The 26,992-nt window shown below is 46.1% G+C and overlaps 1 protein-coding gene across 3 annotated transcripts in view; it reads right to left on the bottom strand.

Moving 5' to 3' along the window:
• Positions 1-26,992, bottom strand: part of RNF216 (ring finger protein 216) — a 76,278-nt gene that overhangs the window by 30,689 nt on the left and 18,597 nt on the right. For all 3 annotated transcript variants that reach the window (XM_039732346.1, XM_039732347.1, XM_039732345.1), the window contains 9 exons: positions 26,344-26,420; positions 22,738-22,840; positions 21,726-21,890; positions 20,637-20,751; positions 20,225-20,364; positions 19,253-19,303; positions 18,153-18,290; positions 16,813-16,961; positions 16,288-16,366 (listed from right to left, as the gene is read on the bottom strand). In XM_039732346.1, coding sequence (XP_039588280.1) covers positions 16,288-16,366; positions 16,813-16,961; positions 18,153-18,290; positions 19,253-19,303; positions 20,225-20,364; positions 20,637-20,751; positions 21,726-21,890; positions 22,738-22,840; positions 26,344-26,420 — 1,017 coding nt within the window. The remainder of the gene's footprint in view (positions 1-16,287; positions 16,367-16,812; positions 16,962-18,152; positions 18,291-19,252; positions 19,304-20,224; positions 20,365-20,636; positions 20,752-21,725; positions 21,891-22,737; positions 22,841-26,343; positions 26,421-26,992) is intronic.

Below are 26,992 nucleotides of genomic sequence, written 5' to 3'. Positions count from 1 at the left end.
AATTTACAGCATAACCTTTCTCTCAGTGCACACACACAAGAACAACAGCCATTTAACACAGCACCATCCAAAAACAAAGGCCGTTTTGCAGAGTTTGGGTCAAAAGCAGAATTTTGGATGCAGTGATGACCGACAGCCCTTTTCACACACACTTCTTACTCCTGAATATTAAAATGCTGCTTAGTTCCTTCACCAGCATAATTAGCATGACCCAGTGTAGGGTCAGTAGAAGTCCATCTAGACCTGTGCTGTTTGGAGGGCAAGGAGGAAGCTCCTTATGGACAGGGCAGGAATGCTGCTCCTCACACTGCTCCCCATGGGCCAGGGACAGTCTGCACTTTATCTAACAGCTCTCTCTAAATTCTCCTTTGAATTTGCCTTTGAATCACACATGTTCTGAGGTTGTCTCTCCCCTGGCAGCATTAATTAACACACCACAGGATTCCCAGAAGTGTTACCTACTGAATCCAGGCTCCCATCCCCTGCAGTCCCTCAGCTCCATGGCTCTCAGTCAGCCACGTGTTCACACCTAGGCTGGCTCAGCCTGGCCAATCTAGCTGGATCACAGCTGGAAATGGTGGGGCTGCAGAGTAATGATGTTACAGCAACAGATTTCAACTCAGAATGAGCCAAAAGTGACCTTTAAATTAGGTGTCCTATAAAAGCATCTATTCCTTTTATTCCATTTACAGCTAAGTCTAAAGTCTTCCCCTTCCCCCTTCTCAGTCAGGATCTCCATCTTGATCCAAAAGCTTTAAGATGACTCAAAGCACAGGTTTTCAGCCAGCTCTGCCTTTTAGACATTTAATACTAACTTTTAATACTATCTTCTCATTATCTGTTACATTTAAAATGTTACACACATCTCTGGAGGTGTACCCTGACAGACTCATCAAGTGATCTCAACATTTCTCCTCAGAGACTTAGCTTTAACATCTTACTGTCTGTAAGGCAGATTTCTAGACTGCAGAGAATAATTTTAAATTTCTTCTAAGGGTCTTCTACTTTCCTGTCATTCTTGACTAAGAACCAGAACAAAACAACCGGTGTCACTGATGTCATAATATAAAGAAAATGTGATCTGACTCCACATGCCCAACATGTAAGTCCAAGCACTGCAACAGCTTCCCTGGTAATTGGCACTGCCTGCTTTCACTTCTCCATAGTGATGAGGTACTTCAGAAAAATGATCCAGTCCAAATTTTGGGGATAGCCTGTCATCAAACCCACAGAGAGCAGCAAGAAGGTTCACTGATACTGCAAAGGCACTTTGAGCAGAAAGCAGTCTGGAGTAACACATGCAGGCAGATCACGGGAATTTTACATATTCCTGACAAGCAGCTGTAATGATTCCATGTGGGAGACAAGTCAGAGGACTGTCAGAGGATCTCAGTCTGCTTTGGTATGGCTGTACAGTTGCACAACTCATTACACACAAGAACAGTCCACCCAATGCACTGAGTAAATGCCTTTATAGTTTTACATAACCAAATCAGCCAGGCCAGCCTTTCCCCCACACCCTGGAGCTCCCCAGTGCCTCTGGGCTGTTCATCCAGTCTCACAGGCAGGGGAAAAATGAGAGAATGGGTGCCCAGGAACAGCAGGAGAGTATGTATGTGCAGGCACACACAGCACCCACACTAATACCAACACTCACTTTCACAGATACTTCCTGGGCACTGAAGATGGCAGAGATCCCATTTCTCTAGGAAAAAAAAGCTGAAGAATAACCCCAGATTTCAGAGCAACAATTGATCAGTGTCTTAGCCATGGCAACTTGCCACCTATAAACGGATGCAGGCAAGGGATAACATGTCTCTTATTCAGCAGCTACTTCATTCCCATTTAACTTTCAGAGCTCACAGGAGGGAACAGAAAAACCAACAGCTACAGCTAATGCACAGCAGCTCTTGCCTCATCAGGCCATCTCATTCCTGCTCACAGCTGGACCTTGAGGCTGCCCCTTGCAGCGACAGAGATTGGAGCCAACTGCAGTGTGAGAGCACTGCTACACTGTGGCTCTTCCCAAGCATTTCCCCCTGGGATGAGCCACCCTTGCTGGGATTGAGATACCTCATTTATACCACGCATTTTAATTTATCTCCTAATGGAGGTAAGGCACAGGGAAAGTCATTGCAAACTCACAGCAACATGTGAGTGCAAGTGTCAGAAAAGGGAGCTGATCCACGTGTTTGGTGAGGACCCAGGGCTTCTGCCTCATCCTCAGGGGATTATCTGCATTTTTCCATTGTTTTTGCTCATTTGCACTCCTTGAGCTCACAGTAGTGCTTGGATCAGGAAAAAGAGATACATCACAGAATGGTTTGGGTTGGAAAGGACCTTCAAGCTCATCTTGTTCCACCCCTGCCATGGGCAGGGACACCTTCCCCTGTCCCAGGCTGCTCCAAGCCCTGTCCAGCCTGGCCTTGCAGGGATGGGGAATCCACAACTTCTCTGGGCAAATATAATTACACCCAGGACACTGCAGTGCTTGTTTTTGATATCAGGGGTCAGCCTGGACTAGGTAAAGGATGCTTTGCTTTCAGAGACCAGCTCAAACCAGCTGTGTTAAGTCTCCTGTGCAGAACACAGTTTAGTCTGGCAGATGGAGATGCTAAGTGAGACTCATTAATCTGTTAGCACTTTCACCCACCCACCAAAATCCCAGTGGTCTGAAGTCATGGTTTTCTGACAATTCTAGAAATCTATAGCTTGTAGAACAGCTGCAACCAGAATAAAGTTCCAGGAAGAAAAAATTGTTTCATTAAACTGCATGGGTAGGTAGGTCCAAATTATTCACAGGATCTCCGAGTATAAGAAATTTGTGTCTGAAAGTATATGCATGCTAGTTTGTGGTACAAAACTGGAAAAGGCAACTAATAACTCCTGCAAAGCACCTGTTCTTCACTCTGCACACCTGAAACACCACAAAGGGTTAAAGCTACAGGACAACAAAACCCTCCAAAAGAGAAGCTTTTCTCTAAAAAACACCTCAGTTGTTACCTGCAGACAAAACAGCTACAAAACCAACTCTTGCTCACATAACCTCATCTCATTATCCTCTACCCCAGACACAGAACAGTGAAGACCAAGGCTCTAAACAACAAATAAAGCTCAGAAGTTGGCAAGCCGTGTTCAGGGCTGCCTGGTGCTGTGCCTATCTCCATATCTAGAAAGGTTCAATGCCCTCATTCCGGGAGGCCAAGAAAAACTAAATATAGTAGCAGGCTGCCAGCAAACACCCAACCTGGCACAGCTTCCAGCTACCTGAAAAATCCATCCCTCTCTCCACAGGCCACTCCAATAGCTGCAATCCTTTCCCTTCTTTGGGGACAACGTGCTGTAAGGAGGCACTTTCAGGTTTTACTTACATGGGTAATTGCACAAACAAACTAAGGGATGGAGGTAATGCAGGAACAGCACTGATACCTCTCACTCAGGGGGATCATCTGGCTCTTTCAGATTGGGGTTTTTTTATTAAGCCTGAGATCTGCTCACAAATAGGAGGGAGCAACCTCCCCTCACGTGTCAGGAGCCAAGTCCTTGTACAGCAACTGCCTCTAAGAGCAGAGACACCATCCAGGAGCATCTGTTTTGTTTCAACCTCTGCCCTTAAAGGAGGACCCAGAAAGGAAAAAAAACCCAAACCCTTTAAGATGCAGACTGGCTTTGTTGGTGTGTATGAGGTTTTCAATCAGAAAAAGCCTCGGGGAGAGCTGCTCACCTCTTGGCTTCTGAATGGCATCATGGATGTTGTGTTTCAAGCTGCAACCCTGAACACAGACCCCAATTTTGACCAGGCTTTGAGATTTAGCTTAAAGGCATGCATGCTCCCTACACAAAAAAAAAATGAGGTCAAAGAAGCTTCTTTTGAAAAAATAAATAGAGCAATAAAGCATTCTTTCAGATTGGCTTCACAGGGGATAAATCACTGAACAAATACAGCCATCTTATCTTGTTGGCAAATGCACATTACAGCATCCAGCTTCACGGGAAATGCGCTGCTTGGTCGGAGAGCAAACTGATTTCTCATTGTCTTGGAAAATGCTGCTCTTTACTTTTTACAAGACTCGTTTGTTTTTAAAAAAACCACATGATCTCTAAGCAGTGCCAAGCCTGCTTTGCCTTCTGATGCCTCAGGACTTCCTAGCAACCTCACAGCAGAAACACGATCCATCTCTTCTGACCACGAGGACAACTTGTTTAAAATGGTGTCCCAACAATACCCTGGCTGCCCTCCTGGCATTCCCCACGTGGATGGGATGCTGCAAGCACAGGATTCCATGAACAATGGAGTGAAGCAGGTGAGGCACGCAGGGCTCTCACAGTACATGGAGGTAAAGCTTTCCCCAAACCTTCCATTTTTAGCTTCTTTGTCCCTTCTAAAATTAAACACAGACACTAAGGACACCCAGTGAGGAACAAGAGCTCATGGGTGGTTACAGAACCATCCCTGGCTGTGGCATCCAGCAACAGCAACGCCTGTTCAGCATTTTGGCACTGATTTATGACAAGTGTACTTGCCTTTCCATTAGCCACAGCTCTCTCAGTTGACCCCTGGGCTTGGAGAGGCAGCCTCGACATTAAACTCCCATCGGCTTTCAGTCCCGCTGACCTCATCCCCAAAACTCGCTGCCATGTTTTACATCAGCCAGGGCCTATGCATTCCATTAATGCTCCCCTGGCTCGGGGAAACATCTGCTCTGTTTACACTGGTAGCAGCACAGAGACCACTTAAAGCAGCACCTTTGCTCCCCCAGCCCACGGCGGGAGGAGCACGGGGCGGGCCCTGCACCTCCCGACCCCCGGCACTCCAGCCTGGCCATTAGTTATTCTCCAGGGCAGAGGGCACTCACACCATCAAGGCACAGGCACACAGGAGAGGTGTTGGGCAGCAGCAGCAAAGAAGGTGGATTCCTCCAGGCCAGAAGTGCAAGTCTGAGACGGGAATTCGTGCTGACCCTAGCTGAAGATGAGCAGGTTGACTGGAAATAAGGATGGGTGAAAGAATGTCAGGAAATGATTCAATTTTTTAAAATCCAAATGGTTTTACAGACTGAGGTAGAGATTCAATGGATATGGATGGTTAATGGTCCATCTTAATCAAATGTGCACCTCCAGGGCCACCCTCACATCCCTCCAGCTCCATGACTGGGGCAGGAGTCCCTGCAGGATGGTTTGTCCCACAGCAACAGGGAGGGACAGGATGTCTTCCTGAAAACAAAGCACAGTTCATCCAAAACAATCCCCCCAAAAGCAGGAACCACCACAAACACCACAGCTTAGCTGCAGCCACCTGGGAGAGCCCAACAGCTCTGAAATACCTGTTCAGGCAGGGGATGCTTATCAATCAGGACTACGTGCTGGAGGCTTAGGGCAAGTCCCCACCAGATCAAGGGGGATGTTACTACATATTTTCCTAAGGATTTCTGACAGCTAAGACCTCCAAAAGGCAAACCCCAAACACTTGTGGCTGCTGTTGTTCCAGTGTTAGGTGTGCATTAAATTAACCCCTGATGTCCTCTGTTGCTGCTAGAAGCATCCTTTACTATTAACCAGCCAGTCAAGGCTACAGCTGCTAACAAGCCCATTAGGACACAAAAATGTACAGCAGCCTTGGAATATCCAACAACAACTGCCACAGCAGAGGCCTAGCACACAACATACAGGGCATTCAGCAAGGGACATCAGCTTTTGTTATAATGAAGTCAGGAACAGGTTTTTCCCATCGCTGATTATCCCAACAGTCCATGAATCCACTGCATTTTAGATTTTTGCCTTGCCCATGGACAGAGCTTGGACGATGAACTCAAACAGAAAGACCCTGACACTCACAGAAGGCTTAGACCACGATTCCAAGCAACAAACCCCCAAATCACCCTTAATTTTTTTTTTTTTAATTTTGAAACTGCACACTAATGAAGGCTTGTTTGACTGGGGCTGTGCCATGCAATTCTGTTGACTTAACCACACCAATCCTGAATGCAATGACAGGTATTGGGGAGGGAAAAGAATAAAAACTGTATTTGCTCATGATCTGCAATACATAATGGAAGAGTAACCCAATCTGCACAAACACTCCCTGTTCTTCAGCTCATCCCCAGTGTCCAAAGTATCAGCAGGTCACAGCTTTGCCAATTCTACCACAAAGCTGAAACACTGATTTAAGGATTTTCATCTAGTCCCCTTTCAACCAAAAAGATGAAAATTCAGTCAAAGGGGAAGAAGCTGGCACTGAATGAGACAAATCAAATTGTCCCTTTCTGGTTCCTTAATTCACATGTTAGGGGATAACCACAGCTGGGAATTTCAATCTCTGGAGCAATTAAAGAAAATTAAATTCAGGGAATGAGGCCTTATGCACTCAAAGCTTCATTAACCCTCTTGCCTTTTAATTAAAAATGTGCACATGAAATTTTGGACAGAGTACTTGCCTCACTGACAATGCTCAATTTTAGTGGCAAATCAGTACTTGCCTTTTTTTTAAAAAAAAAAGTACACTGGGATTGTAAACTCTAGACCTCTCCAGCTTCACAATGGCTTTATTAAATACAGTAGAAATTACTGCCTATCACCAGCTCCCACTTCATGGGAATGTCTGCTCTCCCTCAAATGCACCAGCAAAGCCCTGCTCTGGGCTTGCTTCAAGATAACAGACAGCCCCACCAACACCACGGATAAAACATGAGCCAGGATTTAAGAGCCCTACACTTATTACCATCAGTAAGAGAAATAAAGTTGGTGAGCTACAGCAGGATGGGTTTTACAGCCCACAGAGCAGAGATTAGAGCAGGCAGCCTCTCTTTTAAATACTGCTCATCCTTACAAAAGGCTCAGGCAGGCGCCAAAGGCGGTGTGTGACTAGGACAGTTTAACGGATAATCTTTGAAAGGGGATATTGTCAAGTCTGCCCAGCCTAAATATCGAGCTGGCTTTGTGTGAGTTACCATCTGACTTGTGAGGGAGTCACGCTGCTCCTGTGCCGGCCTCCCGCCTTCCTGGGAATGTCAAGGAAGCAGATTTGAGCTCGTGGAGATGTGCAACTGCCTGGCAGGGACTGAGCCCTGACTGCTTTGATGCTTCCCCACATCCATCCAGAACAGGGGCCCCACCTGATGCAGTCACAGGCAGTCACATTCTGGGACCAGGAGCACGGAGAGGGAAGGCACACAGGGTCCCTTTACTGTCTCCAAGAGACTTCTCGGGAATCTGCCACCTTGAGCCAGACATTTCACCCAGGGATGTGCTCTCATCACTAGCAACTGAAGTCATGCCTCTGGGAGGGATCAGCCTTCAGTTTGTCTATTTTCTTTGTAAGCATGTTTTTGGGAGAGGGACTTTCATTTGCCAGCACACTCTGATCACTTCTGGGTTTGTAGTTTACTGCTGACTGATGCATTTTAGCTGTTTTGACTATTCAAAGATGATGGCGTGTGTTTAGAGATGACCTTCTCTGACTGTCACTTACCATAAGAGTCGACACATTTTACAGTCAATGACACTCCCATCTTCACACGTGCCCCCCTCTCAAGGGGAAAGCTAACACAACAGACAACTGCTCACACCAGGCCTCCAAGGGATGCCAGATTCCCAAGTGGATGCTTTGCCCAATTGAGTGAAGAGGCACAGCTCCATTAACCAGAAGCCAGCAATTCCTCATGCCCAATATTCACAGGTTAATTGCTGCATCCCTAAAATAACGTTCTGGTTTAATAGTAGCAGTATTCTCTCACACGGAGCAGAGTGAGCTGTTTGCTGCTGCAGGATGCCCTTGGTGCTACCAAGGACAGTCTGAATGCACAGAGCATGACAGGCTCTCGCTGAATGCAAAAATAAACGCAGCCACTTTGCTTCCTCAGCCTTTGACACCAACAGGGGAAGGGGCTTCCTGCTACAGCAATGAGGCACACGTGAATTTTGTGATGCTTGAAGTGCTGCCAGGCAGAACACAACCCATCACTCCAATTCTCTGCTGCTGGAAATTACAGGTCCATTAACCCTTCTCTGTGCGTGAGCTCTTCCCAGCTGCATACAGCAAATAAGCAAAGAGGATGTGCATGGGAAGTGTGCACAGGTGTGCTCCAGGGTGAAGGAGGCATTTCCAATGCAAACCTGCCCATAACACACAGTTCTGCTCTCCAGTTCTGATGCTATCATTTTATGATGACAACATTTCCTGACCCAGTTTCTATCTTGCTCCCCATTCCTCTGGTACAAGTAGTAATTAGTAATGTCAGTGTTCTGGCTGAGTTGCTACAGTCCATTAATAATGCAAGAGTAGTAACAGAGAGAGAGAGCGCAGAAGAAAAGAGGCTTGAAGGTTAAAAGCAATAAGAGAATGCATTTTGGGGGACATTGGAAGGGGAGAGGAGAAGAGGAGGAGAATTGCTGGCCTACTGAGATTATAAACCATACACTTCAAAACACATCATTCCTTTCAGGTGGAAGTGGCGAGTGAGTCAGTCATGGCTAATTAGAGGATAATATGTAAATAGGAATGACACACAGAGGTGATTTTTACTAAATTAGAAGTAAACCTGTGTTTCACCTTCCCTTTGCCCCTCTAAAGCTGCTGCCTCACCACTCAGTGTTCCTGTTTCCCTGTTACTCATGTTCAGAGGCCACTGGTAACTGGGATCCCACACATGACACACACTCAAGTTTCCTCTCTGCAGAGAATTTCTGCTGAGACCAGCCTGTACCTGCCCATCTACAGGCAAACCTTCAATGCCACTAATCCATCTGCTCCGGCCACACCTTCGCCCCAGGCTCTGCTGAAGCTGTTTATGACATGTCCTGTGAACCTAAAATAGAGCTGGGTTTGAACAGGTAACCCAGCATTTCCCCAGGCTTCCAAGGCTTGGGAATCTTCTCTGACTGACAGCAGCTCCCTCGAGAGCAACAGCTTCACCCCCCACCTAAGGCACACAATCCTCCCCATGCCACTGAATAAAGCTGCTGGAACTGCATCCTCAACTGCATCACCGGAACATGGTTTTTTCCTTTTATGTTCTCCTTTTCCTGCTAAGCCCAGCATAGAACCAAAGCAATAAAGGAGCCTATAGGTTTGGTGATGATTCCTTGGCCGTTCCTATTGCTGAATGAGAACCCACAAGAAGAGTGGAAGGGCTGAAGTGTCTCTCCATGCCAGGAAGACATGGTTTGGGGCTGACTCTGCTCCAACACTGAAAACCAGGGGTCTTCTACAGGAAGATTTGTAAAACAGTTGAACTCTGAAAGGTCTTCTTTCCTGTTTGGCATTTACAGTTTCCTACATGGTACCAGGCCTCTTGTGAGGGATGATGTACAAAGCAACACATGTGCTCTTTCTATTACCTGAAATCACTCACGTCACTCCCTCTTGAAATATAGATTTCAATAAATCAAGCTAATCAATGTTATGATTTAACTGCAGCACAGCTCATTCTGACACTTAACAGAACTACTCCAAAGTCCTCCAGCACAAAGGGCTTGGATGACTACCCAGAAAGCATAAAAACCCAGCAGGCTCATTGAGATGAACTCACAGAAGAATGGCAAAGGAAGGAAAGAAAAAAAAAAGGAAAGATCAGCTTCAGAACTGCATGGTGGTTTGGGCCTTTCAAGTATCACTTCCTCTGTGGAGAGGAAGTGAGAGGAGCTGGAGGTTCTCAGATACAAACTGCTTCCCCTCCACAACAATGAGAGAAAATGATGGGCGTTTTTAAAAAGGAAAAAAAAAAACAGAAAAAAAGAAAAAAGAAGAAAGGAAAGCAGGCCAGCCCTGAACACACTGTGACCAAATTAGGAAACAAACTCCACTGACAGCCTCCAGAATGGCCATCGTGTGCAGCAGCCTTGTGTTAGCTCAGGAAGTCTGATGACTGTGTCATCTGCTGAAATCTGTTTATGTGCAAACAGAAAGGAGAAGCAAAACACCTCCCCACAGTCCCTGCACCAGGTTAGGCCATCCCAAGGAGTCATCCCTGACTCGATGCCATTCCAAACCTCTGCTGCTGACTCACGCCCCTCCAAAGATAACTCTGTCCTGGAAGCACTAAGGTACAGCAAAATTAGGTGTATGGGGTTTTTTAAGTGCATTTTTTAACTGGTTAGCTGTAGCAGATGAAGCTGAGGTTAGAGATCAGTGATTACTACGACAGGAATGTGAGGGGGAGGAAAGAGAAGGAAGATACAGCTTCTTGAGTAAGGTCAGAACAATGTTTTTAATTTGCCTTGGGAACAGCCTTTTTCCATCCCTTCCAACATCCATTTCCACTGCAGCAGCAAAATGATAACCCTGCTCCAACACTCTGCAAATACACTAAGGCAGGGTTTTAACCTTAAACTGCTGTGGAAAGGAGCTGCACCAAGCTCACAGCAGTCCCAGAACACTCGGTGGCACTGCTGCCCTGCTGTGGGGACACACAAGTGACTGAGCAAAGTTGTTTCACTGTTTAAAAATCAAACAAATGAAGGAATCTGAGCACTTTGGTCCATACAGAGATTTAGGGTTTCTCCCTGATGTTAGGGTGACCATGTTACATTACTCCCACTCTTGTCTGCATGAGATAGAAGAAAACTCTTGGCCCTTTCACTTTCAAAGGGACTGAGGAGGAAAAGGCAAAGCTCCAGCTCATCTCAGCCTGCAGCAGGTCTCAGCCTCAGCACAACTACAGCTTTCAGGGTCCTTCCAGCCCCAGGAGCTTTGCTACTCCACCAATTCTCTACATTCAAGGCAGCCAACAGTCTTTCACAACCCTCTCAGGGTGCTCTTATTCAATTCCTCATGGAATCCATCACCTATCTCCAAAGACAGTCACCATAAACCAGAACTGACCACCACAGGTGCTGCATCTCTCAGTGTTCCCTTTGCCTAGGGACAACAGGCTAAACAAGATGCTGAAGCTTAAATTTCCATCTCCAGATGAAGTTGTACTCAGTTTATTGCTTCTGAACCTTTCCCCAGCAAAGGATAAAGCTATGAATGGAGGGTAGCACTGCTACCTGCTGACACACAGGCACTCACTGGTCAGTGAACAGCCTTTTCAATTGGCTTTTCACTGACTAGATATTGCTGCATGAGGCAGAAAGCAAGCTTTTTTTACAAGGACTAAGCTTTGTTGCTCAAAATTGTACTGCGACTTACAGTCTATTTTTAAAGGGACTACTCTGAGTTTCTGCTTTCAGCAGGTTTTTTTTTCTCTGCAAGAGACAGATACCCCATTTAATCTGACCTCTTTCCTCAGGTCCATTTCCAGGCTGGGCCTCACCCTCTCCTCCTGTCAGACTCATTTATCAAGTGAAGCATTTCCACATACCAACGCATAAAGAGACTTGACCTTGTTAAAGCAGCAGCAGCACCTGTGCTCCCATTGATGGAGTCTCTGCACCCCACCACAACAATTAACCCAGCCCACTCCTACCCTCTTTCCAGGTGGGGTATTCTCACAGCTTCTACAGCCCTTTCCTATGTGTTTCAAAGGGTGACAAGTTGGCAAGCAGTGATTTGGGGCTCCTTCTCTGGAAAGGGGCATTTAGGATCAACTTACTGCTGGCACCACTCAGTTCTTGCAACTGCTCGTGCCCATTCCAAGCACACAGCAAAAATCAAGGTGTAAGACAGTACCCCCAACATGTAGCCTTCCCTTGTTCCCCTTGCAGTTTCCTCCCAGGATAAGCAGCTTGCCCAGCATAAATCTGGGGATGAGAAGCTCTCCCAGCTCTCAGCACTCCCCAAGCAATTGTGACCCTTCCCACCTCGACGGCACAGCCCACATGGCTCAGCGCACGTGCCCGTCCTCCACGGGACTGAACTTTTAAGGTTTGCTCTACCACGAGCTCTCTCCTGTTATCTATCTCCCTTTAGAACCTGGCAATAAAACCTACTGGGGTGTTATCTGCTGCCTACAATCACCTCAACCCCACCTTCGACCTTGGTCCCTCCCTCTGGCCCATCCCTCTGCGGAGATAGGGAAGGAGGCTCCGATAGCATCGCGCTCGCCCTGCCCGCGGCTCGGCACCGGCACCGCGGCTGCAGCCGAGCTTCAATGTCCTTTTATGGAAGAAAAATGAAAATCGCCTGCCCAGCCGTGGAGAGCCTGAGCCGGGCTGAGCCGAGCTGACAGACGGAAACTCGCCATTTGTTGTGGTTTTGGCACTGAGAGCACCCAGAGAGTTCCCATGCGCGCTGCAAGTTTAAAAAGGGCGCAGCGGAGAGCTCCAGAGCAGGAGGTGTCGGGGATGCAGCACTCAGGAGGAAGGTGGCAGAGCCATGAAGGGATGGCTTAGAGAAGTCTCCTGACAGGAACATGTGGGAGACAGGTCTCCAGATCCAAGTGGACACAGGCATGAGTGCTCCATTCCCAAGCCCCATCCTTGGAAGTGTTCAAGGCCAGGATAGAGCCCTAAGCAACCTGGTCTAGCAGGAAATGTCCCTGCCCATGGTGGGGGGGTGAAAATGAATGGTCTTTAAGAGTTCTTTCAACCCAAACCATTCTGTAGTTCTATGAAGACATGTAACAAGGTCATCCACACCACATTTCCTTCTCTTCCTTGTCCCAACAAATTTTCTTAGGAGACACAGGAGGAATTTAAACACAGGAACTGGGACTTGAGGTCACTGCCACCAAGAAGAAATTAGCAAGGGGTCTGCTACAGCAAATGCCACCTTCGGCTCTGCTCTGTACTAAAGCTGTGGGGCTAAGCTCCAAGTAACAATCAAATCCAAATAAACAGGCTCAAGGAAAAACATACGGATAATAGCAATAAGAATGTCTGAACAGAGAATGAGATGGGGCCACGGGACTTTCAAAATGTTTGCACTGCTGTCAGGAAGCTGAATGAGACAGCAGACTTCAACAGCTGGGAAAACATGTTGCAAAACAAGGAGAATTAAGTAATTCTCCATATGTATATCCTACTCTGAGGCATTCTGGACAAGCTCAATTTCTCCAACCAGGACAATCTCTTTTTCCATGTTGCACACGCACCCTGCCAGCTACAAATCCTGATACAGTTTAAGCCTAAATCCACAGCACATCTGGAGTCAGGCAGGGCAGCTCTGGGCAGCATGGCCCAGCCTTTAGCACAGAAGTAATGGGCCCTGTGGTATGTGTTGGATGACATCCTTGGACAGCTGTGTCATCCTGAACACATCCCCTGCTGCTGGGTGCTGGATTACACAAACAGTTCCCCCTGCACTCTATAAAACACTCCTAAGCAGTGTTACCCACCTCTGAACCACAGCAGCTGCACGTGCCTTGCTGTACCAGGTACAGGGTGTCACAGTATCCCCCTCCTTCTGCAACTTTAGGTCTTGTTGATCAAGCAATAATTTATTTCAGCAAGACCCCTCCTCTCAGAGCCGTGCAAACCACTCAGTGCAACTCACGCTCGTTATCAGTGCTGGTGTGCCCTGCAAAGAGTGGTTGTGTTCAGGCACAGCTCGGTGCAAGTTTAAACCTGCCTCACTTCCAGCAGAAAATGAAGGCTAAAAGCAGCTGGGTGCATCTGTTCCTAGCCAGCACCTCCAAATCAATCCCGAGACACAGAACAGCTTAATAAGGCGTGCCTTAAAACACAAAGTCTCAGTGCTGCTAATTAAAACAACATGAGGATTGCTGGTGGCCAGAGAGCCTAAGCTGAAGATGAAAGGCAAAAGAACAGAAATTTTATCCATCTGAGATAGGCACATCAATGCTCGAGGCAGTCCCCAAAATCACTGTGGATGCAGAGGAATGGCAGCTGCCCAGGCCAAGGACAATGCCATCCCACACCACACAGCCACATGCCACCACCTCTTACACCCAGCCAGCACTGACCCAGACAACTGGGTACCATAAAGCAATAAAAATTCCATGCTATGAAAAGGAGTTTTAAGGAAAAGTCTTGGAAATGCAAGTCCCTGCAATGTGGCCTGGCTATGAAAGGAGTGCTGGGGGTTTCAAGCTCTCCGCTGCTCCGTGCATGCATTATTTCCATGGCAACGGCAGCTTTCAGCTCCCCATCTCTTGCTGGCTGAAAGCCCTGCAGTGCTTTGTGCTGAGACTGCAAAGAAGGGAAACCATCTCCCTCTCCCACAACACGGCGCCAGGGCCGGCAGCAGCTGGGAACAAAAGCCTTGTCTTCAAATTGTGGGGTCTTGGGAGGAGGGAGGCTGAGCAGAGAGGATGGACTTCCTTTTCTGGTGGAAAACAGCACTTCCCCCACCAGGCAGAAGTGCACCCTCACCTCCCAGCTGCACAACTCAACCAGCAACATGTGCCTTTCCTTGTTTTACCACAGTTGCCAGGTTTGGGCTGCTCTGTAGTGCTGGGAGGAGGATTGTACATCCTTAGAGATGAGAAATCTGACCGCTGCTTTCATGGAGGGATCCCTCCAAGATGGAGGCATGGAAAACCCTCCTGTCACCAGGAAGCCTGGCTCCATGTGCAGTCAGCAGCCTATTACAGAGCAAAACCTCAATACTCAGCCAAATTTGAGTAAAAGCTGCCTCTGCCCCAGCACCAGCTCAGACTGCACACACACAGAATGCACTGTAGGGTGGCTCGGCGATAAGTGGTCTTTTTCCTTGGCTAACTAAGCTTTTCCTCCACCCTGCTGTTTGTCATATTAAGACTCAAGCCCTGGCCACCTAACCAGGAGCCAAACTTGATGCCCCACAGCTGGAGCCACAGTGGCCCTGGCAGATGGTGCCAGCTCATCTGCATGCTCCCCGTGCAGCCGGGCACTCACAGGAGGCAGGGCAGCTCTGCCTGTTGCTCAAGTTACAAATAGCCACAGTTTGGCCCCTGCAAGGTGCAAATGACTGGAACTACAGATGAGATGCACAGGCAGTGAGCTGGGCATGTGTAGATCTCTTACTGTTGAGGCCAGCACACACACACACAGCCAAAGTGAAGGCTTGCAGCTGGCTCACATCACTTGCTTTACAGCACATCCATAGCTGGCCCAGATAGGAATGAACCTCCCTGGAAGATTTAATGGAGACCCCGAGGGTATCAACACAAACTCCCAAAGCCAGGTGAAGGATCCAGGTGATGGAGCACAGGGATACAACAGGCCCACCATCTGGTCCTCCTCTCCCCACCCTCAAAGAGCTCTGAGATTTTGGGAGAGACACATTTTGACCTTCCCCTTTCCACACTTCCCCTTGCTTTAGGTTCAGCTATGTGAGTGCAGTCCTTCCAGCCAGAGAGGGACTCCTTCCAGGATCAGTCATCACCACCAGCAAGTCTGCCAGAGGCACTGCTAGAAAAGCCAGTGCATCCTCTCCAAGCTCTGTGGAGTTCCCTAGATTAGCCCTTTCCTCCCTTAGGGCAACCATTTCCTGCAAGCAAGAGCATTAACTGAAATTCTTCATTCTGGAGAGAGAGGAGATAGCAGGAATATGAAGAACCACTGCAGCTGATGCTGAGACACCACATCCTGCTATCCAAATTCCTCACCCTCGACTTCAAATCCTAAAGTCGTTAAAGACTTCTAAGAAGAGCACAAAGCTACTCAGCAGATTTTCAGCTAATGAATCAACACAAGCTGTCCAGGAAACCAGAAATCCAGCCCACTGGAATGCTGTAACCCCAGGGAGGGGGGGAACAGGCAGTACACTAGGAAGGAAATGAAACAGTGGAGCAGTAGGAAAGGAACATTTCAGCACTGATCCTTACCACGGTACTCTGCTGCATTATACATTTTAGGGAAAAAGTGACTTCAATTCATTTTGCCCATTGAAGGGTTCATGTTTTTCAAGCCTAAATTCTGTTTTTTAGTGCTGACATATGTACATTTTGAAAACAGCTCGGCTTTTGCAAAAACAGTTAGAAAAAAAAATGAGACTTAAACGTGAATCAACATTGCCACCTAGTGCCTAGCAAAGCCCCTTGCCCCAACACCGGGACATTCCTTTCCCCATTGTGAAGGGTAGATGGTAACAAAACCTATCTGGAGATCAGGATCTAAAATAGAATTGTGCATATTTCATTAACAGCTTTCTCCCCCAAAGTAAGTTTGATTTTCACACCAGAGTTCAGTGCTGGCAACTTCAACTCCTCCAGACAACAGAATTTAAGTGTCTATTAGGCTTTTTTAGCTAACACCTTTCAAGAAAAACAGGACACCTCTATCAACAGCGCCCTGAAATTCATCTGCCCAGGAACCCGATTTTATAGGAGATCAGTAGGATCCAGCAAACACTTTGCTGCCCTATGCAGTCACATGAGACACTGCTACTAGGAGGGGTGAGTTGTCCTCCCAGCTCTCCTTCCCAACACTCCAGAAGAGACCAGAGGTGAAGCAAGCCCCAGTTACCTTTCTGCAGCGGGGATTGGGGCAGCTGAACCGCTTCACATCGCTGTCCAGTAGAGCTGGGAAGTTACAGAAGGGACACCTGTAGCCAAAAACAAGATGCCATTAATGCAGAATGCCAAACATAGCTTTACTGAAAGCTGATTTAGTCAAATAGCTGCATGGAAGTTGCTAAGGCTGCCAACCCAATGCCTGTTGCCAGGATGTGCTGACTATTGCCTTTTTGCTCATATTTCTTCAATCACTTCCCCGTTTGCAATCAAAATATTATATGCTCAGCACTGCTTTTGACCATGTAATTTAGTGGATCAGCACAGAGCTGGCAAGCAAGTCTTGGGGGAGACAAGTCTATTGAATTTTAATCTGCTCCTAGTCAAAGGCAGAATAAAAACAGACCTGGGAAGGCAGAAGACTGAATTTATAATCCAGCTCTTTAAAAGCTACCTATCTCAGAGTCAGCACAAACACAGAGTTCCAGAGAACAATTTTGCACAGCAGTAAGTGCAGCAGTCTCTGTGGGACACTCACCTGACGAGCTCATCTGCACAGGCAGCAGCCACCTCCTCCTCGGCCTTGCGCTCGTAGTATTTGCAGAGGATGTTCTCTGGAAGGACTTTCTCCAGCTCACTGGTGGGGAAGGAACACGTGCAACTGCCTTCCATGCAGCTGAGCTCTGACTGGGGTTGGAAAGAGGGCTCAGGTTCAGTATGACATTAGCAAAAGGCAACTCAGGATCCAGAATATTTCCAAGCAGATCGGTGCAGAGCCTTGCTCAGACAGAGCAAGAGCTAAAGTCAGCACATCTCAGAATGACTGGGGTTTATGGACTTGAAAAATCATCGAGTTCTAAATCCCTGTCATGGGCAGGGACAGCTTCCCTATCTCAGCTTGCTCCAAGCCCTGTCCAGCTTGGCTTTGAACACTTCCAGGGATGGGGCATCTGCAACTTCTCTGGGTAACCTGTGCCAGTGCCCCATAACAAAAATTTTTTTCCAGTATCTCGTCTAAATCCACCAAATGACTGCCAGAGAATGGGTTCAGTATGGAAAGAACAAGCCTAATTAAACAAATCAGGCCTCAAACAAGCACTGGGCAGGAAGATGCAGCTGCCAGCCAGGATCACAATTCACTCCAAGTTCACTGTGACCATATATCAGCCCGTTATTATTGTTCAGTCTCTGCTGAGAACCAGCACTCACACACCACATTCTTTTCAATAAAGTCATATGAAATATAGCTGCCAGTTTATACATTTACATGAAATGGATCCCAGAGTACAACAGCATCCCCACAGTTTGAGCATCATATCCTGAGGCAAAGGAACAGACACACTTCAGAGCAGGTTAATGACTTGTTTATAGCTTAGCTAAGTACCAGGATAATTGCTAGCTAAATCAGAGACTAAGGAGGTTAGTAGTACCGTAGAGGAACCAACCCCCCAATTAAGTTGGGATGACAGTGATATTATGAAGGACAAACACTCTTAGGTAGAAGGAGACAGGCCAAGTCAGAGATAATTGTTCTCTGTGCAGATACCACTGGTTTATTCAGTAGAAAATAAAAGCTAAACAAGTTATTGTTTTACTATAAGCGTTGTATAAAGTTTTCCTAACAATCAAATTGCTAAGCACAGAGAAAAAAAGAAAAAGGAGGTTAGTAACCCTGAAATCTCGTGCAAAGATCACATTGTGAAGTTGTTGGCTCCACTTGATGGCAAGACTGACTGGAATGGAATGGTGTCCTGAAATCCAAGTATTTCCTGGGAAGTGCAGTTACATCTGTTTTAAGTAACAACACTACACAAACAGCAATGTCATCTCCCAACAGCAATTACCCATTTCCCCCTTGTCCAGTTGTGCAATCCTTACCTTCCCAGAGCCAAAAACTGCCTCCTGAGCATATTTAATTAGGCACTCCTTGCAGAACAAGTGACCATCTGCACACTGAGTCAACTCTTCGAAGGCAAACTCCCCGTAGCAGCAGCGGCACTCGATCATCTGCCCGTCCTGCAGCCACCAGAGGAACCAGCATCAAAACATCAACAGCTATAGCAACACACACACAACTGCAAGCCAGAAAAAACTGCCAGCATTAATCCTAAAAACCAGCTGCAGATATACACCATTCCATTAGATATCTTATTTGGTGGTCCAAATTCCCTAAGTGCGGTCAGAAACTCAGTTTTAAGTCACTTTGTGTCTACATGTCCTGCTTGACAGGTTCCAGAAAGCTACAAAACATGCAGTGATTAATAATTCTCAGCTCACAGGCAGAGCAGCATCTTGGGTTTGGGGAACTGCAGTCACAGGGAAGCAGCTTGAGTGTACACACCACTCTCATGGGGAAAACCAAGATTCAGATCTGGTACCCTCTAAAGGAACATTTACCACCTGCCTGGGCAGACCCTGTCTTGGCCTCTTAATTGTAGAGGTGGAGAGGTTTGCCACTGCTAAAAAGTCAGCAGAGCCCACTTTTCCAAAGTTTGAAAAGGAAGGGAGCATTGAAACCAAAACGTAATGCACAGCTGCTGAAGTGTTCTCTACATTTTCTCTGAAGCAGAAGAGCTGATTTTCAGGTTTTTAAAGAATTCTTTCTGCAAACAAGGAAGGCCTCACTGGCCACGCTCCAACAACAGTGGATCTGTTTTAAACAGCAATAAAGGCAAGAATGAGAGCAAACCTGATGCTATTCTGTTGCAATGTTTGTTCTGAGCAGTGAAGATACAAGCTGAATTACTACAGATCATTACATGCATCAATACTGTCTTGCTGGCCTCAGCTCCTGTCTACCTCTCCTAAAAGCCAGCCAACAAACATTACACAGGTTTTGTCAGCTCAGCAAAAGCAGCACAGTGAAATGCAGCTTCAGAAAAGCTTCATTCCAGAGTTAAAAGAATCTGTGAAGGAGGAAGTGCAAAACAGCGTCTGTGCACAAGCTGAATTCAACTTACAACATTATAGATACTGACCTTCTGATACTGCTCCTCATTCATCTGCAGAGCCAGGAGGAAGTCTGCATGCTGCAAGAGACATGTGCATCTGTATTTACAGAATAGATAAAGCAATTTTCCAAACTCTCCACTCATTTACATTATCTCAGGACTCACAAACCACCATAAAAGGCTCACTGTCTGCTTGTAACATCACTCAGCCCATCCCTCCAATCCATTAAGCTATTTATGATTCAGCTAAAACAGATGGGAGAAGCAAAGGCAGCAAGAACAAAGAACCAAATTCTGTCTTGTGGGGTTCAGGTTTCCATGGGCAGAGATGATCTCACCCAATGGGCCCCTCCAGAGAACATGAGCTTTTTGTTTCAGAGGAGACCTTATCCATCTGCCTAAGAGACAAGGATCTTTAAGGAGCTACTTTAGAATGGACTGTGGATGCAGAGCTGTGAGTTCAGTCTTTCCTCAGCCTAGGAGAAGAAGACATCACAGCAGTGGGTGTTGCAGGCTCTGCTTCAAAACACTCAGTTCTCAGCACAGGACAAACCCTTCTGCAGCCAAAGGACTGCCAGCCTGGGGAGAGCAGAGTGAGTGGACACACTGCCTTGGGCCTGGCCATTACTCACCACCAACACTGAGCTGCAATTACAAGCCCTAAAGCAGCAGAGAAGCCTGCTAACAATTAGAGGAAAGAATTAATTAGTAGAGTTTTCACCACTTCATAGCAAAACCCCCCCTCCAGAATGCTGTTTGCACAAGCAGCAGCTGCATATTTAAGTAAATATGAAATTCTATGCTTGGCTTCTTTCCTTTAAAATTGAGTTACTTGGAAAAAGACATATGTGTTAACAGGTAGGGAAGGGGAAAACATAGTTATTCAATATTCGGTTCAGTGTTTGAATTCCTGTAAGAGACAGATTTTTCATGTTTAGGGCCAAAACTTCAACAGTTGTTGAAGATTTGCACATGATCAAAGCAGCTCCTATCACTCACCTCTGCCATCTCTTTCACTTTCTGCTCATAGAACTCCTGCTCCAGGAGCACTGGGGGGAGAAGGGACAGCCTGTCATAGGTCCTCCAGTGGCGTCTCTTGTTCTCCAGGAAGAACATGCGCTTCTCAATTTTCACATCCCCTGAAGCAGAGTTAAAGGCTCAATAAAAAGGCATGGAGCAGCCAGAACAAAGCTTAAATCCTTCTTCCTGCATACACCACCAGCTGCAGACTTTCAGCAGCTCACACAGCACTTTACCAAGCAGGGGTGCTAATGAGGAGCATCTCCAAAACAGATACCACTGACAGAAACTCAGCTCTTTTGGGACCACATCCCCTTTCAAGAGTTGCTGCAAGCCAGTTCTGCTTACAATAACGATGCAGAGAGCACAATACACACAGCTTGGCATTTACCTTGCTCAAATTTGAAGTCTATATAGGAATATTGATTCATTTCTTTCCTCCTTTTTCGTTTCCCGCTGGTTTCGGGAGACAGCTCCTGCCACTTTTTGATAGCATCTGAAAAGGCCTAGAAAACAACATACAGGCTTAAATCCTGTGCCTGGAAGAAAGCAGGAGCACTTAATTCAAGCTGAAGCACAGTACAAACATGGGCAATGGACTGATCCAAAACTGGAAAGCCAAACACTCAAAAGAGAGGCAAATCTACATCTTTCCTCTGCTCACCTTGTTGCTTTGTGTACTCAAAGTAATTATTCCATAAAAACAAAGCAGGTGAATGATACTTCATAACAGCTCAGCTGTTAATATCAAAGTGGGCACCAGCTGTATTAAACAGAGCTGGTTTGGCTTTTTTTTTGTTGCTAGGTTTGGGTTTTTGTTTAAAAAGGTGAGGTTCAAATAATCAATCAAGAGAACAGACAACAAGTTTTGTTTTAGTTAAGTCCTGGAACAGTAGAGAAACAAGCTCAAGCAAGGCCATATCAGAGGAGCAGATCTAAGTCAAAAACTTGAACCCACAATGACATTCAGCTTGCTGATACTTCAAGCAAGTGTCTTTGCATCTCCATGACAGTGAAGCTCTTTTACAAGGAACACAGGACTCATGCCACAAGTCATAATAAGACAAAGCAGGACTGGCTACTTCTTCATTTCATGCAGCCAATTAACCAGCAGCAGCAGTTAAATGTTTTAAGATTTAACTAAATGTCAGGGGTTTATTGGCAATTATCCTGCACTTCAGTGGTGACATACAGGAACACTTCCCAGTTTAATGCATCACCCACCATGAGCCAGCTCGTGTTTCCCCAGCTCTCCTATTAGGGAAAGTAAAAACTTCCTGCAGCATTCTGTCTGGCTAATAAATTTTGAAAATCTCTACTAAATGGATTAAACAACAAAACTTCTTAAAAGGAAAGGAAGATTATTATAAAACCCATAACACACAGCAGCAGATGGTACAGTAAGGCCAAAGTCATCACAGTGCTCTCTGCAGGCATGGGAGATAAGCTCAGGAAAGAAAAGAGACTTGAACTGGAGCACCTTTCGTGTGATTGCATAGTGCCCCTTGAGCTCGTGCAGTGCCCACTTGATGTCCTGGCTGCTCAGCATTTTGAAGTCTGCCATGAGGAGATCAGCTGCCTGAATAAAGCACCGCTGGTCAAGGGGGGCGAGTTTGGAAAAGTCAAAGTAGTCCACTTTAGGCACCTAAGGAGAAAATGAAAAAGATTAAAAGGCTGCTGTAAATGCACACAGGAATGTCACAAATGGCTCTCTCAGTGATCAGATTGATTCTGCAAGACCCCCCAAAATTCAGGGTATGTGGCCTCCAACTTTGAGCACCTTAGCAGTGTGGGAGCAAAGCCTATTGGCCCAGCACCTCTGCAGGTGACCTGCACAAGGGAAAATGTAGTTTAAAACCATGGTGTGTGGCTGTCTGAGACAGCAAAGGGAAGAAATATTTAGTAAATTGTTCATGAGGAAGAGTGAACAACTTTATCAGCTCAAGGTAGAGAGATGCTTCCAGGAGTAGAAAGAGGTATTCAACATGTCTCTCAGGCCACACAACATCCTCAAAGCAGCTCAGAGAGAATTTTTTGCTAAATGGATGTTTTAAAACACAAAATTAAGCATCTGTAGGGAGATTTGCAGTTAGGAGGCTGCAAGGCAATGCCTAAAGGCCTCACAAGAGAGACCCGAGGGCCAAGGCTACTTCATGTGACAGAATGATTGTGGAATTCTTGTCTCAGTTATCAAAACGAACACTTGAGATGGGGCAGTGACAGGCAGGCAGGGCAGAGGGGCTTGCTGGAGGCAAGGGAGCAGACACTGTGCAGCTCTGGCACAGCCAAACAGGAAAGGCTTGGAAGTCCTCTTGCAAGCAAGTAATTATTGCTATTTAACGCTGCCTTACACATACCCAGAGGCCTCCTGTGAAAGCCAGGCTCAGTCAAGCACTCTGCAAACACACACTAATCAAAGCAGACATCCCAAGGTCCACTCAGGCTGAACAGACTGCCCAGGGGCAGCAGGAGATGTGGATACTCTCACTTGCCTTTGTCTCATCTTGGCTGGCAAGCAGGCTGCTGCTGGGGTTTAAAACCACTCTGCCTTCCTTCTTTGGGTAATCTGGGTTTTCCAGAAGAAAGTTACAAAGTCTGAAAAGATAAATATAGTTACTTTAGGGTTGGGGAGCTCAGGTTCATTTCTCACTTGTCTAATTTTTAGTATAATATAATTATGACGTCACATAAGCCTGCCCTGTAAGGACCAAGGTTTGTCCTATTTGCAAACTGCAAATAAATAACTGAGAATTTAAATGAAAAATTATCAGCTGTGTGGCTGCAGAAGGAAAAGCAAATAGGTTTGTCTTTCAATAATTAAATTTACATACATGAAGCTGGTATGGATGAGCTACTAATCATCTATGGAAAAAAAACACCCAAAAATCCCTACAAAACCCATGAAAGGGTCATGTCTTCCTCGACAAACTATTGCAGATTCAAACTTCAATCAAAGCCTCCATTCTCAGTCTACCTTCACTTCATTAAAGCAGCCAGAGCAACCTGGATTAGTTCAAAATGTCCCTGACCACAGAAGAGAGGATGGAACTAGGTGATCTTTAATGGCCTTTCCAACCCAAACTATTCAGTGACTCCATGATTAAAGCAGAGACAAAATCATGTTTAAGATGTGTGTCTCCATGGAATACAAACTCTGAATTCAGGTTTCATTGTAACAAAGCTTGCAATCACACCAGCATTACACAAATTCAACTAGAAACTGGTCTGGTGAGAACAGCACTTAGAAAATAACCACTAAAATTGCTGAAAATTTGCCTAATAGCCTGTAAATGCAGCATATCTGAGGTCCTACCACAAACAGTAAAAACTGTCAGGTAAGTGTAGTTTAACTGAGTATTTTAGCTTAGAAAAGACTCAGCAAGGGGTTTTCAAATGCCTCATTGGTGGAGAGCCACAAATACTCCAGAAAGCTTCTGAAAGGGCAGCCTGAATCAGGCTCCCACAGCTTTTTCTCAACCCTCACCAAGCAGCTGTGCTGGCTGGGGCAAGCAACACAAGCTGTTCCTCAGTTTCCCCAGCTGCAGAATAAGATCCTTCTGAAAAGAGCCAGGACAAGCAATTAACATTTTAAAAACTATTGGAATGAGAAGGTGCTAGGCTGCAGCAAAGACATAATTGCAGCTAATTTACATTCCTGATGTCAGAAATCAGTCCCTAATTAAGAAATCTGAACTGGCTTGAAGCATTAACCCACTATCAAGGCACGATTACTTTAGCTCTGCTTTCACATTCAAAGCAGGGGCATTTCTTTTTGTTTAATCAGGTATTGACATATTGAGCCAGAAGCTTTTGACTGAGTGTGAATGCTCCAGCACACAAAAGCTCAATAGATGATACCCTGCTAAGAGGGGCTCCCACATCTTATCTTTCACATCAGCTGAAAGTTTTAAGAAGATCATTTCGGGAAAAACAACAAATATCTTGGCACTGAGCATTTAATAGCTTTCAGCTCCCACCTCCTACCATCCCTTTGGTAAAAGATAACTGTTTTAATCAAAAACCAGAAACTTCAAGGAGCTCAGATCATGGCTCTGAGGAAAGGGTTTCAGCTGGGGCACGGCCAGGGTACATTTGAACTCTCCTGCATGTTGCCATTTCAACGCTGAGCATTTTGGGGGATGTTGACCTCCAGTGTGTGACAATTAGTTAAGTGGGTCCTGCTGCACAGCACACCCACACTCATGGCACTGTTCATTAATATCTGCACCACAGGACACAGAGCTGGTTAAAAGCCTCACCCCTGCCCAAAACCACTCACCCTTAGTTATTATATTTCAAGCCTGATTCAGCTTGACACACCATGGAGATCAAAAAGACCCTGCCAGCGAGGCTGACCAGTGCTTTGACCCATTTGTTCTCACACAAAAGCTGCAGTGACAACTCAAAAGATGGTTTGGTTAAAGGAATAAAAATATGGAGAAGAAATCTTTATCATCCAGTAAGTGGGTAACGCACCGCTGAGCAGACACTGTAGCTGGCCTACAGGGAAGCCTGGAAGCACCTTTTCATCTCCCTGGGTCTGTGGCACACAAAGGGAGAGAGGAGATTTCGGGAGCAAAAAGGGAAGGAACACATTAAGACTGACAGAAGCCAATAGTGGGATTTAATTCCATCAGGCTTTGCAAATCCCCCAAGGACACAAACCCGAGTTTTTTCACACAATCTGGGAGGGTCCTGCAGCCAGATGCACACCTTCAACAGCCCAGCTGCCCCAGGAATGGCTCTGCTTGTCTTCTACATTCCCACCACAACCAGCCATCCTGAGGTGCACCCAGTCCATGGTGTGGGCACCCCAAAGCTGCTCCACCACTACAGGGAAAGCACTTTTGAAAGACCAGAAAGAAATTCTAGTCTCTTGACTTTCTAACCAAGAAGCCCTACTTGGGAGACACAACTTCACAGCACAGGCAGCACAGCAGAATAGGAAATCTGTGCCCAATGGATGGGATCATCCTTACTTCCTCACCAGTTAACTTACTTATGGCCCAATGACTAATTCTAAGCCTCACACATTTAAATGCTGCTTAATTAGTGCCCTAGTTAGCTGGAAAGGGCACTGGGTTTATACAGATGAATACTCTGGCAACCAACACCTATTCCTCATTCTTGGATCACACAGCCACCAGTTGGGACATGCTGGAGATAACAGAGACAGTTGCAGAGGGAGAAAGAGAGGCCACCAAGCATCAGACAGCAGTCACAAGTGATTTACTTCAAACCATCTCCCCTGGGTGCTGCTGGTGCCAGCACACGCAATCCTTCACTCCCCAGCTCTACCCACAAGGGCAGGGAGATGTTCTAACTCAGCTGGAAGGTTAATCACTTTTTTTTTTTATCTTTTGACTCTAACTTGACTCCCAGAAATCTCCAGCATGATGAACATTAAGGTATTTCTGAGCTGTTAGTGCGATTTGGAAAGCAAGTCCTCACGTCAGTTTCCTTCTCCTTTTATTTAATTTTCTTGTTCATGTTTCTGCTCAGTTTGACCAAAATCAGTCCCTCATCAGATCTCTAGAACCAATCCTACCAGCCCTCAAATGTGTTTGCTCTATTTTATCCCCAAAAAGTGATGGAGAGAATTCAAACAGCACCACTGCTACTCAAGCAACTAAATGGGATAAAAGCCAGCATCTTGAGACTAAATAATGGACTCCAAGCCAGTGTCAGCTTTACCTGGAAAAGTCCAAAAACCAGTGAAATGAAGGAGGGAATGATTTCCTCCAACTCAAAACTCACTAACTGATCTCCATACTATGTTTTATAGCAGTCCTTGTAACCTCAATCCTGACACTCACTCTTTTTAAGAGCCCTAGTAACAGGTAAGACAAAATTTTATGTAGTATCTTTAAATAGGCAAATTATCTTTAAAACAGAGAAGCTGCAGCACAAGAAAACTAGAAAGGACTTAAAAACAGCTCAGTTAAAGAACAAACAAAAAGAATCTGTGCTCTGTGGCACTGCCAAGGCAGTGCTGAAGGCCCAGCCTGGATGTGCTCTGAAGCAGCATCCCTGGCAGGGGGGACATGGGAAAGTGCTGCAGTTGTAGGACACACTCTGGTTCTTGCCTCTGTACTTACACATTTAAGTCATAGCAGTTCTTGATGATGATTAATTCTTCAATATATTCCTTCTTCACATCTGGGAATCTTGCTTCCTACAGTAGGAAAAGCTAAAGGTTATGTAGGTATTAGAGAAGCTGTGTAACAGACATGGCATCCAGAAGAGGGATTTACATGTAATTAATCAACACAATCCTGGGACTTGGGGCAAAATGGTCAAGAGATCATTTACAGCCATCCAGCCTTGCTCCACAGGATGGCTGCTAGCAGCTCTTTCTCAAAGGAAGAGTGAGGGCAGGGAGGTGAAAAGCCAAGAGCACCTGGCCTAAAGAGAGATTCACCTCCATAGGAATGAACTTCAACACAAGGCAAGGGAATATTTACCTTCAGCATAACCAGCAAGGAGGTCCAGATTATGTGCTGAAATACAACATTCCAAAGCAAAAGGAAATAAACCAACAACATGTACACCCACCCATTGAACCCAGACACATCAGCAATGAGACCAGAACAGACAACAAACCTTGGTGGCATTTCTGTGAAGGCTCTCCCAGTGTTTGCTGCTCTGAGGTTTCTGTACTTGTACTACTACCATGTGGTATTTTGCTTTCCAAGACTGGACTGACACTGCAAGAATAGCCTCTTGCCCATCTCAAAGGCACTGACC

This window comes from Passer montanus, unplaced genomic scaffold (assembly GCF_014805655.1).
Source record: "Passer montanus isolate IOZ18808 unplaced genomic scaffold, ASM1480565v1 scaffold8, whole genome shotgun sequence".
Taxonomy (NCBI): domain Eukaryota; kingdom Metazoa; phylum Chordata; class Aves; order Passeriformes; family Passeridae; genus Passer; species Passer montanus.
The sequence above is the reverse complement of the archived record's forward strand: the minus strand, read 5'-3'. Positions and strand labels throughout refer to the sequence as shown.